Below are 15,808 nucleotides of genomic sequence, written 5' to 3'. Positions count from 1 at the left end.
CTTACAATTCGATGTGACTCATCTATAGTCATGGACCTAAGTTAGTTATACAGTACGATAAATATAAATGCAATAACAAACACATTGCCTTTTCAGTTTCACAGTGGACGAGCAGGTAGCCTTACAATATTTACCTAGGTATCTAGATCAGAATGAATATAATAATGGTTTCACGCGGTGTGTGTTTATTTACCTATAAACAGCGTTCCCTGCTTTTATCAGGCAACGAATAATTGGGCGCATCGCTTCAACGACGTATGTCTTTGAAAAACAATCCTTGCACACGTGTTCACCGCTTAATCGGGATCATCGCTTAATCGTGACTTTATGGTTCATGACCTTTCCCAATAAAGTGGGAAAAACTCTACTAGGAATTTCCCACTGCCGCTCAAATTGCGGCCAATGGCGTGATATTTATGAACCGACATGCGAGTTTCTGCTTCAGCACAATTAATAACATGGTAATTACAGCGCTCCCTGAGAATCCCTCCAACATCCGTATTTTTTATCGAAAGTGGCTTAGGCGAAATGTCACGTGTAAAGCGCATGCACGTACGCATACGCTGCTTCTTAGAGGTATCCAATTTAGAGGATATGCGATACTAGTACTTCGTAAGACGTTACAGTAGCGTGTACTGGAGGTATTTCTTCACCTGAAAGCTAGCCTTCTGCTGAGAATGCGCGTGTACCCATCTCCACATGCAACGTTAAGTATAACCATGCACAAATCGTTCTTGCGGCATGGCACAAAACCACGATTCTGTCACTGGCTCATTTGATCGTATCGTAATTTGACCGCCATGATAAATATAACTATTTGCGATATCGCGAGATGCTTTAATTCTAGCACGTCGTGTGGCGTACGTCACACGTTCTGCTCCAAAACGTATATAAGATGGGAATACAGTGGCGATGTATCGTATAGGTAGGTGACGTTACGTGCCAAATGCAACTAATTGCAACACAGTTCCTGTTCGTCAAGCTACTTGGTTGACACGCTGTAATTAACTGTACGTTGGCTAAGAGCAGCTGATGCAACAGGAGAAGTGGCAGTTAGCTAACATCACATCACGTCTATCGCGTTCTCTCCTGCCCCTCTCTATGTCTGTCCGTCTACTTGTTTTTACCTGGTCATCACCATTATCGTTGACTGCGGTTGCGGTCACCATTATCAGTGTCGTATTTAGTCCTGTCGCTATGATGCTTTCCACGATACTTGCTTGGCTGGAACGTACACAGAAAAGAAGACGGTGAGGGCCACAATATTGGGGTTAACACATATTCTGTGACAGTTAGAGGGCAGATGTTTTAAGGGTAAGGGCACGTTACAGAATGAATTTGTATGGGAATCACTAGAGCCAATGATGCGCTAGTAGTCAGGGGGAGAATGTAGAATGGTCGAGTAGAATAATCACGAATTATCCACCAAAGTCTGCTGGTTGCATTATGAAGCTTATGTCAGATATACTACCTCATATGTACCCCATACCATACTTTTGCTATCACGCGTCCCCTCTGACCACGTCACCACCCATACATCCCTTCCACTGTCTTCCCTGCACCACCTCCTTCCCCTCCATCATCTTCTATGCTTATACCAGCCCATCTCTCATTACCCCCCACCAGCCTACCCCCCCCCCCGCTCTATAGCTCCCCTCCCACGCATCCCCACCCCATTCTCCCCCTTCCACACCACCCGCCCCCCTCCCGCACCGCCCCTCCTTCTCCCACCTTTCCCACTACTCACATGTCGCCGTTGCTAAGAATCTGCAGCAGCAAGGTCTGCCTCAGGAGCACCACCGCGTCCACGTCAAACACCGCCTCTCGCTTCCTGCGTCTGCCGGCAGCTGCCAGGGGGCGACACAGCTCATTGTCGCGCGGGATTCCAGCGAGCACGATCACCTGTAGGTCATCACCGACCTGCTGCAGTGCATCATGGTCGATGTAGATGTGTCCAAGGTCGGAGATACTCAGCGATGCAGCCGCTCCCCTACCGACGATCGCATGGCGAAGGTAACGATCACAGGCAATTCCTCTCCATTATCAGGATATTTTACTGAGAGGCATTGATTGTTTTTTTAAAGTAAGCAACGTGATGAGCAAAACGGCAGCTTGTACCTATAAGCACTATGGTGCAAGGTCTGACAAGGCATCGGTGATCTGTCTTTGATCATTTTCATCATCACCATTATTATAATTATCATTATTATCCTGAGGTTGAGTGAGCACGAGTAAGCAGCATCTACATAGCTGCATTTGATTACTCAAAGCCAACGTGTGTCAATATAAAACACTCTTGTATGCAGCCTGAAGTATGCGCACAGGGAAGAGGGCAGTACAGACAGATCATATGCACAAGTAAGCCATTTTCAGCTTTATACACCCAACGGAACCGATAAAGGTTACCATGGATCAAAAACTAGTTGTCGACTGCTGACATTATGGCTCTATGCCACTGAGTGATATGCTTTTTATATCTTACAGACACGGGGTAGTGGCAATGAATCTGCGTTACATAGAGATGCCTCTCATTCTGTCTGTCCCAGTCCCCCACTCCACGATGACTTTCTCCATGGACTTACGGGTAAGGCTGATATCCAGGCAGCTGACTGCAGCACTCATCATATGTACTCTCGTCCCGTAGACAGTATTCATTCCAGGCGTCTGCAATGCTTGTCCGGAGCGAGTGGTCGACTGCCGGCGTAAACTGAAACACAAGAGAATATGCCGCAAGGATGCAAGTTGGGACCTTTCTGAGATGCTAACGATTAAGAAAATGAAGAAGAAGAACAAGAAGATGAAGAGGAGGTGAAAAAATTAGATGATGTCAATAAAGAACAGGAAACAATAAAAAAACAGATGGAGAACAAGCAACTAAAATAGAAAAAGATGATAATGTCGATGAATAAGATGACGCAGAGGAGGAGGAGAAGAAGGAGGAGGAGGAGGAGGAGGAGGAGGAAGAGGAAAAGGAAGATCTCCTAAAAATATCATGACTACCTGATATATTGCCATATTAAACAGCAACAGAGTCACTCCAAACTCAAGGGATGACTCTGAAACTGCAACAGAACAAAATAGTTTTGATGTACTACAATTGCAGAATAACACACGTTCATTGCCAGTGTCACGAGAGTACAAGCTCAAACTGAAATGCTGGCGTTGTATTCTATATAATAACATAATTTTACCTTGTGTGCAAAAAACTTTAAGAATAACTTCAGTAAAAGCTAGCACGTCAGACATGCAAAACCAAAGCAAAAACGTTTTGGATGGGCAACCATTATAGATTTTTACAAAATAAAAGCATAATAAATATATATAAAATAAGCGAAATCATCATATAGTTATCCGTGATGTAATGAAATTCTGCCTCCAGGAATGTACCACACTATGGACCTGACAAAATTTGTACGAGGAAGTAGAATTGTAGACGTATTTCTCACGTGGGCATTGCTGGCTGTTGCATGTTTCGGTCTCTATCTCGCTGCCATGGCATTGCATGCCCCAGCCTTCAGGGGTGGGGTTGCTACATGTGCGCCTTCTCACCATGAGTCCAGTGCCACAGGTGCTGCTGCATGCCCCGAATTCCCCCCACTGACTCCAGCCGCCATTGCGATCTACAAAATAATACCAACAACAATACGATAACATAATCATCATCGTCATCATCATCATTACCATCATCATCATCATCATCATCATCATCATCATCATCATCATCATCATCATCATCATCATCATCATCAAAATTAATGACAACAACAGCAACAACAACAACAACAACAACAACAACAACAGCACAGAACAATAATACTAACAACGGTAACACTAAAAGCAACAACACTAACAACAGCAACATTAGTAAGAATAACAACACGGCAACAACTTTAAACAGCAATAATATTACAATAACAATGCTATTACTATAAAACAATGACAACACAAGAGCAATCGGAGATAACAATTAAACCTCTGCCACAGCGTAACAGTCCCCCCCCCATCTTGCTGGTACACCCAATACAGTTTGATGGAATTTTCAGAAATTTGAAATGAATTTTTTTTTGATGAATTTTGAATGCGTCCGAAGTCTTCCCCACAAAAAAAACCTGGATCCAGATCTGGATCACCACCAAAATCTAATCGATTGGTTGTTGGCCCAAGACCAACCTGTCCAAAATATTTCATCAAAATCCGTCTGTAACTTGAGATATCCTGTTGACAGACAAACCAACAATCCAACAAACACAAACTAACAGGAACGAAAACATAACCTCCTTGGCGGAAGTAATAAAACAGCAATAATGATATGTTAGATAAGAGTGGAATGAATACATATAAAAGCTGCGACGTGAAAGGTAAGAAAACTCTGCACATTCAATAACAGTTGCAGCTTGAGGGAAAAGAAGAGATATATGAGACACGACTACTACATCAAAATAATCATGTGCCAGGGGCAGTTCGATGTGCACATGCATGTGTGAGTATTATAATTTATAGTGCATTGTCTTCACGTAGATAAAATTACCGAAGCAGTTCACTGTATCAGCTGCCAGCTCCCATCCATCCAAACAGTTGCATTCAAAGCCAGAAGTCTTATCCACGCAGATGGCGTTTACACCACAGACGGGCGCCGGCGACACACACTCATTCTTATCTGTGGCAGGCAATATGTCCATATATTAAAACGTAGGAGAAGCATAATCAGGTATTAAAACACCGCGAATAGGTGTGCATGTACAGATAGTTCATCTACATTCTTCATCCACATGTTCAGGTATTATAGGCAGTGATTGATTAGGCGTGTTAAGATATATACATACATATATCAAGAGTGAATAAACAAAAAATGCGTTTTTATTCACTCCTGATATCCGTCTGTCCGTCCGTCTGTCCTTCCCACCCGCCCGTCTGTCGTCCGTTCGTCCGTCCGATCACCCCTCCATCCACCTCTCTCTCGCTCTCTGTACACACACACATGCGCGCACACACACACGCACTCACGCACGCACAGGCACACACACGCACGCACGCACGCACGCACACGCATTTCAGTGATAGAGAACGTTGGACATTATTCGAGCCTTGCGTACTCGTTTCTCGTTTGTTTGTATTCACCCAGTCTCCTTATATTACCAGGAGTTAATAATGACAAATTCTGTCATTAAAACAATTCTGTCATAATGACAAATTTTTATCATTATTCACTCCTGATATTACCTATGCAGGACATGCCATCGTCAGCTAGCTGCGTGGTAGGATCGGTGCACACACACGTCGCCTGTCCGTCTATGACGACGCAATCATCCAAACATTGCTCTCCCTGCGAGGTATTGCACGCCACCACCACTGCAGAGAGACAACCAACAGCATATTACTGACATGTGACAGACTACGGTGAGAGACCCAAGAGGCCATTATCAGAAATATTCTACAGCATCTAAGAGGAAAGGGTAAATGTAGAATTGGCAGGGCGATAGTGGTAGCAGGTGGTACTATGGTAAAGGGGGCGTGGAGCGGAGACTAGGTGTGGACGTGTTGGTTAATGATGGATGGGTTAGTGAAAAATATTTGACGCCATGTTAGCAACAAACAGATTTATTAGCAATGCCTTTTTCTTTGTCAAGTGTAGGCAAAATCTCCCATTACCTGCACAATCTCTGAGATTGCTCTCTAGTCTGTATCCGGGCATGCAGCCACACGTGTAGCTTCCTGGCCAATCATCGCACAACTTTGTCGGTGAAAGAAAATTCAACGGATTAGGAATTTCTACTTACACTAACAGCACTGCTCTTCGGGAGGCATAAAATGGTGTGTATAAACCATGGCTGATCACACAGCAAAAAATGGAGAAACATTTCTAATGGTTACCCCATGTGAATGTGCATCATATTTCCGTAACAGTGTGGATAGTTCTTGTAGTTGTACCTGTCACTGAATGACACACGCGTGCTATTTTCGGACTATGAGAAATGGAATCAGTAAACCAATTTAATTTCGAGATACATATGAAATACTTAATATACATTAATAATAGATATATAATAAATATAATAATATATGTTCATATTATATTAAAATATGAATACAGTTTCGATGCCGTTCTTGTAAAGTTTGTCAGTGCTTAGCAAGGACAGATCTTGAAATTAAATTAATCAAAAATTCAAATTTATATGATCAAATAAAATCAAGGCATATTTACATTTGTTGGGCGTTTATATTAATTTTCTCTGAAATCTATGGGGGAAAAATAAATAACAACTAAGCTGCCCCTTGCACATCCCAGAGGCTACCGTCCTGGGTACGGTTGCCAAACCTAAGTACAAGAGAATGCTAGCGGGAGCATCTAGGAACCTACCTGTGTGCAGGTGTGGGTACCAATGACACATTCGTTGATGTTAATACAGGTGTTGCCGTTTGCCAGCAGGGAATAACCCGTGGAACAGTCACATGTGAACGATCCGTCAGTGTTGACGCAGGTGTCTGCATGCTGACAAACGCTTGGCTGCATCAAACACTCGTTCACGTCTAATCAAAGCAAATGGAAATTGCAATTTTCGTGCGCAATGGCAGCAGCAGCAGTAGCAGTAGAATCAGCAGCAACAATAACAGCAGCAGTCATTCATACCGTTCAGCACACGTATTCGGCAATAGTTTAGACAAGGCTTTGAACTCTCTTTGATACTAACGAGCAGTATACCGTAAACAATTGAAATATGTATCGTAACTAGAGATGTAAATATAATATCAGCAGTAAAATTAAGTTATTAATATCTTACTTACTATAACATTACTAAAATATAATAATTATCATGACTTGTTGGTGTTGCTACACACAAGAGCATGTAGACAGATGAAATAGTTGAATGTATAGATGGATAGGTAGATAAGTAGGAAGATAGATGGATACATAAATAGATAAATAGATAGGTACCGATAGATAGATAGATAGGTAAGTCAATAGATAGATAGATAGATGGATGGATGGATGGATAGATAGATAGATAGATAGATAGATAGATAGAGATAGATAGAATAGATAAGATAGATAGTATATATATATATGTGTGTTGTGGTGTGTGTGTTGTGTGTGTGTGTGTGTGTGTGTGTGCGTGTGTATTACTGACCGGTGCTACTATACAGTACCTGAACACTGAGACCCTGTGTAGCCGACGTAACACGAGCACTGAAAGCTGCCGACGACGTTGATGCAGACGCCGCGGCTCGCATGACACGTATTGAGTTCGCTAGACGCACACTCGTCGACGTCTGACGAAGAGAAACAAATAGCGCACCGCTAATGCGGCAATTCACTCCCACTTCTCGTTTAGTTTAGGCTCTCTTTTATCTCTTCACTCGCGCTTGTTCGGGCTCTCCCTATCACTTTCGAATCTCTTCTTTTCTCACTCTATTACTCCATTTTCTTCTCTGTTCTCTTTACTCACTCCTTCCGTGTTGCACTCTTCTCTCTTTATTTCTTTTCCTTTTGCTTTTTCGTTCAGCGTTTTCTCTCTCTTTCTCTCTATCTCCCTCTATCTTTCCCTCCCTTCCTCCTCTCTCTCCTAGCGCACTCGTTAGCTCTCTCCTCTCTCTCTTCTCTCTCTCTCTCTCTTCCTCTCCTCTCTCTCTCTTCTCTCGCTGTTCACTCTTCCTTTCGCCTCGTTTCGCAGGGGCATGCTCTCATAATACACGATTAACAATTTAGGATACACATTACGCGCACGGGTTAACGGGTTATCGTAGCGTTAACCGGGCATCTATTAATTACGGTTATAAGCCACCGGCATTCTCCTCCGGGAGGAATGGAGGTATCTGCTGGACTTGTCATAAAGGGCAATTAAGATGACAACCTAACGGTATTGCTCTCTCTCTTCTCTCTCGCTCTCTCTGCTCTCTCTCTTCTTGCTCGCCGCGCCACGGGACTCCCCTGTTCGTTCTCTCTCTCTTCTCCCACACAGATTTACTCTCACGTTTGCACACACAGATTACACATACACGCCATGAACGCACGCCACGCAAGCACGCACGCACGCAGCGCACGCACGCGACGCACACACACACACACACACACACACACACACACACTCTCTCTCTCTCTCTCTATTTGTCTCCCCCTCTCGGTCGTCCTCTCCCTATCCCTCGTCCTTTCCCTCTCTCATTCTCTCTCGTCCTTCCCTCATCTCTCCCTCTTCCTTTTCCTCTCCCTCTCCGTCGTACTTCCCTAGCTCTCTTTCTCCCTCGTCCTCTCCCTGTCCTTATATATATATATATATATATATTCTGTCGCTTATATATGGGTTACATGCGTTTTACACTTTCTTGATACTACAGCGAATATTACGAATACCATATTATATTAGTCGTCAAATAAAACCATTTATGCATTACTATGTCTTTTCATGTTGATTGGTTTGCCCTAATTGAGCACATTGTTTACTGAGAAATTACGTTCTCTCTCTCTCTCTCTCTCTTTCTCTCGCCCTCGTCTTCTCTCACACTAACGAGAAGCATCCTCTCCCCTCCATACACTGCTCACCGCTGCATACGGTGCCGTCGCGTATGAATCCAATCCCACAGTCACAGTGGTAGCCTTGCGAGTCGTCGGTGCAGGTGGCGTGGGTGGGGCAGTTATTAACGCCAGCACACTCATTCACCTCTAAACAAAAGCATACGCATGTAGAAGAAGCATTGATGAAGAAATATCAGCAATACCGACGTAAGGTCGCAAGGTCGGAAAAACTGCCCACTCGAACCACATATTACATACACGAGTCAGGAATTACATGTATGACCGGAGGCATTGTTATAGAATAGTGACTAAGTTTACGCTGCACGCAACCAGATGTGACTGACTGATTACGCATCGCTTTCTTTGTTCCCGTTCCTGGGGGCACTTAGCAGTTACTACTGAACGATAGATGTTTGGGTAATTTCCCTCTCAATATAGAGTCAGATAAAGCCAGCGATTTGTGAGTAATTAATCTAAAGGACAGCTACCTTTAGCTCATGACAATACAAACAGTGTTTGACATTGCCTTTCAGCATAACAATCTTTTTAACAGTAATAGGGTGTAGGATGGAGGGTGTAAGGTGGATGGATGGTGTAGGATGAAGGGTGTATGATGGAGGGTGTAGGATGGATGTTGCAGACCTGCCAACCTGTGATTCATGAAAATAGTAAGGCTTTTCTTTTCTTGCAGCAGGTGGCCATTTTGTTTGTATGTTATGCGCGCAATAAATGATGGGACTAACTCTAGATCACGCGAGAACAACGTGAACGCGTGATTCAATATGGCTGCGCCCACAATCGCCAGATATTTCTCGGCTCACAATGTAAAAAACATTAATTTTTTCAGTTTGATCGTACATTCGTAGAAACATCATGGAATTCGTAAGGAATACGAAAAAATCGTAAGGGTTGGCAGGTCTGATGTTGTAGGATGGATGGTGTAGGACGGAGGGTGTAGGATGGAGGGTGTAGCATGGATGCTGTATGGATGGAGGGTGTAGGTCGACGAAGGGTGTAGGATAAATGGTGTATGATGGAGGGTGTGGGATGAATGGTGTAGGATGGATGGTGTAGGATGGATGGTGTAGTATGGATGGATGGTGTAGGATGGATGGTGTGGTTATGGAGGGCTGTAGTACTGGACGGTGTAGATGTGGCTGGTGTAGGCATGGATGTCTGTAGGATGGATGGTTAGCATGGATTGGTGTAGGATGGAGGGTGTAGGATGGAGGTTGGTAGGAATTGGAGGCGTTGTAGGATGGGAGTTAGGATGGAGGGTGTGGATGGGGGTGTAGGATGGAGGTGTAGCGAATGCGAGCGGTTAGGATGGATGGATGGTGTAGGAATGGCATGGTTAGGATGGAGGGATGTAGGATGGATGGTGTAGGAATGGAGGGATGTTAGTATTTGGATGGCTTACGATATGGACGGTTGTAGGATGCATGGAGGGTGTATAGCATGGATGGTTGTAGGATCGAGAGGGTGATGGAGATGGAGCGGTGTAGGCATGGACTGGGTCGTATGCATGGATGGTGTAGGATGGAGGGTGTAGGAATGGATGGATGCGTGTAGGATGGAGGGTGTAGGATGGGGGTGTAGTATGGACGGTGTAGGATGGGAATGGTGTAGGATGGATGGTGTTAGGATGGATGGTGATATGTAGGATGGAGGGTGTAGGATGGAGGGTGTCATATGGATGGAGCGGTGTATGAATGGATGGCTGTGTATGGATGGTGTAGTATGGACGATGTAGGAAATGGATGGATGGATGTAGGATGGAGGGTGTAGGATGGCGGTGTTAGGAGGGAGGGTGTAGGATGGAGGTGTAGGATGGTAGAATGTGTAGATGGATGGATGTGCTAGGATGGATGGATGGTGTAGGATGATGGATGGTTAGGATGGTGAGATGGTTGTAGGATGATGGGATGGTTGTAGTAATGGAATGGTGGGTGTAGTATGGATGGATGGTGTAGGATGATGTCTGGTGTAGATGGAATGGATGGCTGTAGGATGATGAGATGGCATGTAGGCTGGTATGGATGGTTAGTATAGATGGATGGTGAATAGGCATGGTGGATGGTGTAGATGGAATTGGTGTATGGAATCGGGATGTGTATGATGGAAGGGTGAATTAGAGACGAAAGGTGGTAGGGATAATGGTGTATGATGCGAGGGATGTGGGTGCTGGCTGTAGAGGGATGGTGTAGGATGGATGGTGTAGGATGGAATGGGTGTAGGATGCGAATGGTGTAATGATGGATGGAATGTAGGATGAAGGGGCGTAGGATGGGTGGACTGTACGGATGGATGGTAGGATGGATGAATGGAATTGTAGGAAGGATGGATTGGTGGTAGGACATGGATGGTGGTGTAGGCATGGCATGAATGTGATAGGATGGATGGTGGATGAGGATGGATATGGTGATAGGAATGGATATGGATGTGTAGTATGGGTGGAGGGTGTAGGATGGCATGATGGTGTAGGATGGCATGGAGGTGTAGGATGGTGGAATGGTGTGGATGGATGGATTGAGTGTAGCGGAAATGGTAGGTGGTGTAGTATGGATGAGAATGGTGTAGTATGGATGGATGGTTGTAGGTATGGATGGATGGTGATAGGATCGGACCATGGATGGTGTTTAGGATGGAATGGATGTGATTAGGTGGGTATGTGTAGGATGGATGGATGGTGTAGGATGGAATGGATGGGTGGAGCTTGGATGGAATGGTGATAGGATGGATGGATGGTGATAGGAAATGGATGGTGTAGGGATGGATGGCTGATAGGATGGAGGGTGTAGGATGGAAGGGTCGTGGATGAGCTGGTGTAGGACGGCAAGGATGGCTGTAGGGCTGGATTGGCTGTAGGATGGAGGTGTAGGATGGAGGGTGTTAGGACTGGAGGGTGTAGCGATGGAAGGGGTGTATGATGGGATGGTGCTAGGATGATGCGTGTTAGGATGGAGGGTGTAGGATGGAGGTCAGGTGTATGATGAGAGGGTGTGGGATGGAGGGTGATAGGATGATGGTTATGATGGATGGTGTGGAATGGATGGTGTATGGAATGGATGGTGTAGGATGGTGGTGATAGGATGGAAGGTTAGGTGGCATGGTGTGATTGGATGGGATGGTGTAGGATGGATGGTGTAGGATGGAGGGTTAGGATGGCGATGCGTGATAGGCGATGGAGCGTGCTTGGATGGATGGTTGTAGGATGGATGGCTGTAGGATGGATGGATGGGTGATAGCGGTGGAGAGTGTAGCATGGAGGGCTGTAGGATGGATGATGTGGATGGACAGGTGATAGGATGGAGGTGTAGGAATGGGACGGTGTAGGATGGAGGGTGTAGGATGGAGGGCTGTAAGGATGGGAGGGAAATGATAGGATGAGAGAGGGTGTACGGAATGGAGGGTGTAGGAATGGATGGAATGGTGTAGGAATGGAGGGTGATAGATGGAGGGTGTAGATGGAGGGTGATAAGGATGGGATAATGGATGGCTGAATAGGATGGAGGTGTAGGATGGATGGTGTAGGATGGCAATGGGTGATGGTGGACGGTAGTGGTGGAGGGTGTAGATATGGAGGCGTGTAGGATGGCATGGTGCTAGATGGATGAGTGATATGGATGGACGGTGTAGGATGGGGGATGTAGGATGGGGGTGTAGGATGGAACTGGATGGTGACTAGGATGGGGCGATGTGGATGGAGGGGTGTTAGGATGGAGGGTGTAGGATAGGATGGTGGATGTAGGACCGTGGAGGGGATGTAGGATGATGGTGCTTAGGATGGATATGTATAGGACTGAGAGAAGAGGTGTAAGAATGGATGGTGTAGTGATGAGGGCATGTAAGGTGGATTGGTGTAGGATGGATATGGCTGTAGTAGTGGAGGGCATGTAGGATGGATGGTGTAGTTGGCGGTGTGGATGGACGGTGTCTAGGATGGATGAGGGATGGTGTAGTATGGATGGTATAGGAACATGGATGAGATTTGAGTGTAAAATGAAATGGATGGTGTAATGATGGAGGGAATGTAGGATGGACAGGTGTAGGATGGAATGGTGTAGATGGAGGATGGTTGTAAGTATGGACAATGGATGGTGTAAATGGATGGGATGGTGTTAGCGTGGAGACGGTGTAGGATGGACGGTGTAGGATGGGATGGGTAGTAAATGGAATGGATGTGTAGTATGGACGGAAAAAATGTAAGGAAAATGGACGGTCTAGGATGACGGCAGGATGTAGGATGACTGGATGGGTTGATTAGAGATGAGAGGTGATGTAGGATGGATGGTGTATAATGATGGATAGATGTAATAGGCATGAGAAATGGATGGTTAGGATGGCGGCCTAGGATGGAGGGGGTAGTATGGAGGGTGTAGGATGTATGGTATAGGATGGGGAGAGTGGAATGGAAGGTGTAGGATGGAGGGTGTAGGATGGAGAGTGTGGAATGGAAGGTGTAGGCCAGGGGTGGATAATGATGGGGTAGGCGGACGTGGCCCCTGCACTCACCTGCGCACGTCTCTGCGTTTAGATGCACGTCTAGGTCGTTAATGCAGTCACAGCGGTAGGAACCTGGTACGTTCACACAGACGACCCCCTGCGCTTCCGCACACGGCGAGGGAGAGGCGCTGCACTCATCTACGTCTATGGGCAGATGATGGCAATAATTAACACGCATAGCTCCGGACACAGTATCTAGATATGCGTGCTTGGCAGGCGTCGTGAATATACACAATTACAGCCACATTCATAGGGGGACATCCTATTAACATGCAGATATCACATAAACATGTAAATCACACGAAATAATCAACTGTTAACAAATCTAGAGTAAATTTGAAAAGTTGATAGCAGGAAATCTTATATAGACTAGAACAGGCGTAACGATTGAATAATCATTGCATACATGGTGTATCATACGACAGACAAAGCAGAAGCAAAAGAAGAAGAAAACGTAGTAAACAGAGAAACGTGGTTCATAAAGCACAACGCACACATCCGAGCAAAACACCTGAACGTGGAGCAAAAACGTGTTTCGCTCGATTTCGTGTTCGTGGCTGTGTGCGGATTCCCGAAACAAAAAACATTGCTCAGCTGAGCGTGTTCCGCTGAACAAGCAATGTTTGATTCGCAGAACATGTTTTCGCCTGAGCGTACGTTTGGCTCGGGTGTGTGCGTCAATCGTTCTGCTACACAGCGAAACGCCACAGACGGTCTCCAATCAATATCCTTAAAGATATCACATGACACACAAAATTGGATGTCCATTAATTGGATGGCTATTTTTGATGTCATGTGACAGCGGCGCTGTACGCAGTGTTTCTGTAAGTTTTGCTCAGCTGTGTGCTGTGTCGGGTGGCGTGTGTGCGCTTGCTCGCCGAGCAGAACACGAAACGCTGGAAAACAAAATTTCCAGTTTTGCTCAGGTGTGTGCGCTAGGCTTAAGTCTCTACAACATGAGCCGAGGTAGAGAGACCATGGCCTGCCCGCTGTAATACTTTGCCACATATGCGGCAGTGTCGACTTCGATCTTGACCAATCAGAAGCCCCGTGCCATTTCTGTGATGGCATTTCGCAAACTCCACTACAGATGGCGCTCTCGCTCATAGGCTCAATCTACCACTGCCACAAGTGGATTTCGGTTACAATTTGTAACGCTTTTTTACTACAAGTTTTACAGCAGCCACGTTACTCGTATCCTATGTAATACGGTGTGTACTATTAAAAGTTGCAAAGATATTAAAAATGCGACCATTATTTTATGAGAAATTTGATAAAATAGTGATACGAAATAGTGCGCCCATTTACTACTTTCAAATCATTACGCTGTTTACTAAACTAAGTTCACGTATTTATCATGAACTTTTGGGATGCTTGCCAATATATCTAATTCTGAAACATTGTCTTTGATACATTTTTGCGTATTCAGCTTAAAACATCTAAATTTGTCCACCAACAAACATGCAAATCATAGAAATTTCTAATGTTTTGTTCGGCGCCAACTTTGCGGCCGTTGAATTGCCATTTGTTGGATTTCCCCAGAGCTCCGCCCACTTTAAAAATAGTGCTAGCATTGTGGCAGTGGTATATCCTGAGTGTGGGAAGGGAGCGCTGCATGCAGTTTGGGCATTTCGTCCTTCTCTATCCTCGGAGTCATCATGCACGATTCCTTGGTTTTATGCAACGACGTTTTGGCTGATTTCCAATCATTATACTCTAGTTTGGCATATAACACCACTCGTGTCCCCACTAAGCCATCAGACATGCCACACAGTCAGCATTCACCTCTACAATGACAAGTAGCGTGTATGCTGTGCTACACAGATACAATTATCACACGGAAGGTGCACACGAACACAGTCACTTGGAACGTTTCAATAATAGAATGATGGTACAAATAAACACAAAATGTTTTAACTACCAAAGTCGCAGTGTTTATTTCCTAGCGATTAGCAATGCCACGTAAATGTCGTTCAAATGTTCCTCTGCACCACACGCACGTACACCACTGTGCACAAACCCATAGAAGGAAAGTGAGTTTGTGCACGGTAACGTGACGTGCAATTGACGTGAAATTGCGTGTTAGTGTTGCGTATATAGTATATATTCTTGTTGCTTGTGCACAGTGGCGTGCGTGCAGTGTACTTGTGTGTTACAGAGGCGCATTTGAACGTGCATTTACAGGAAATTACCGGCAATAATAGGCGAAAGAGAGTAGAGAAACATTAAGTGCCTGTGCAGACGAGCAGGTATTCGACACCGGCGCGAGCCCCCTCCCCTGCCTAGTGTTATAACAAGATGTAATTATTTGCGCGTGAGGGTCATCTCATTAGCACAACTCACACTACGTGCTCTATACTAACACAGTAAACAAGCTAAGGTACTGAATAAAATAAGTTTATTGGATTTCGTTGAAAACTATGAATTCATATTTATCTTCTGTTAAATCCAAGAAATTAACTTACTATCGAAATTTTCGATAGAAAATTAATTTCTTCGAAATAATTTCGTTTTAATTTTTTCGAATTTCTTCGAATTTAATTTCAAGATAAATATGAATTCAAAGCTAAGGTGTGTCATGTAACAACGCATGCGCCGTGATTATCATGCTGTCGCCTGCGCACGAACCTGTGCACGCCGCTCCGTCGGCGGCCGGCGTGAAACCGCGGGGACAGATGCAAGTCTCGACTCCATTAACGCTGCTACATGTGTAACCACACTCGTGATCCGCCTCGCACGAGTCAGCCGCTGTAACAGACCGCACATCACCACACGCACTCAAACCGCCATCAC

General features: G+C 45.0%; 1 protein-coding gene across 1 annotated transcript in view; it reads right to left on the bottom strand.

The window, feature by feature from the left end:
* LOC106814019 (fibrillin-1-like) overlaps window positions 1–15,808 on the bottom strand; it is a 32,599-nt gene that overhangs the window by 3,836 nt on the left and 12,955 nt on the right. Inside the window, exons 13-25 of the mRNA XM_014818276.1 lie at window positions 15,644–15,763; window positions 13,025–13,159; window positions 8,537–8,656; window positions 7,147–7,269; window positions 6,359–6,528; window positions 5,650–5,731; window positions 5,221–5,349; window positions 4,529–4,657; window positions 3,447–3,620; window positions 3,001–3,062; window positions 2,583–2,707; window positions 1,748–1,990; window positions 1,128–1,224 (exon numbers count right to left, since the gene is read on the bottom strand). Coding sequence (XP_014673762.1) covers window positions 1,128–1,224; window positions 1,748–1,990; window positions 2,583–2,707; window positions 3,001–3,062; window positions 3,447–3,620; window positions 4,529–4,657; window positions 5,221–5,349; window positions 5,650–5,731; window positions 6,359–6,528; window positions 7,147–7,269; window positions 8,537–8,656; window positions 13,025–13,159; window positions 15,644–15,763 — 1,709 coding nt within the window. The remainder of the gene's footprint in view (window positions 1–1,127; window positions 1,225–1,747; window positions 1,991–2,582; window positions 2,708–3,000; window positions 3,063–3,446; window positions 3,621–4,528; window positions 4,658–5,220; window positions 5,350–5,649; window positions 5,732–6,358; window positions 6,529–7,146; window positions 7,270–8,536; window positions 8,657–13,024; window positions 13,160–15,643; window positions 15,764–15,808) is intronic.

Source organism: Priapulus caudatus, unplaced genomic scaffold (genome assembly GCF_000485595.1).
Source record: "Priapulus caudatus unplaced genomic scaffold, Priapulus_caudatus-5.0.1 Scaffold856, whole genome shotgun sequence".
Lineage (NCBI taxonomy): Eukaryota > Metazoa > Priapulida > Priapulimorpha > Priapulimorphida > Priapulidae > Priapulus > Priapulus caudatus.
This window is presented reverse-complemented; position numbering and strand designations above follow the sequence as displayed.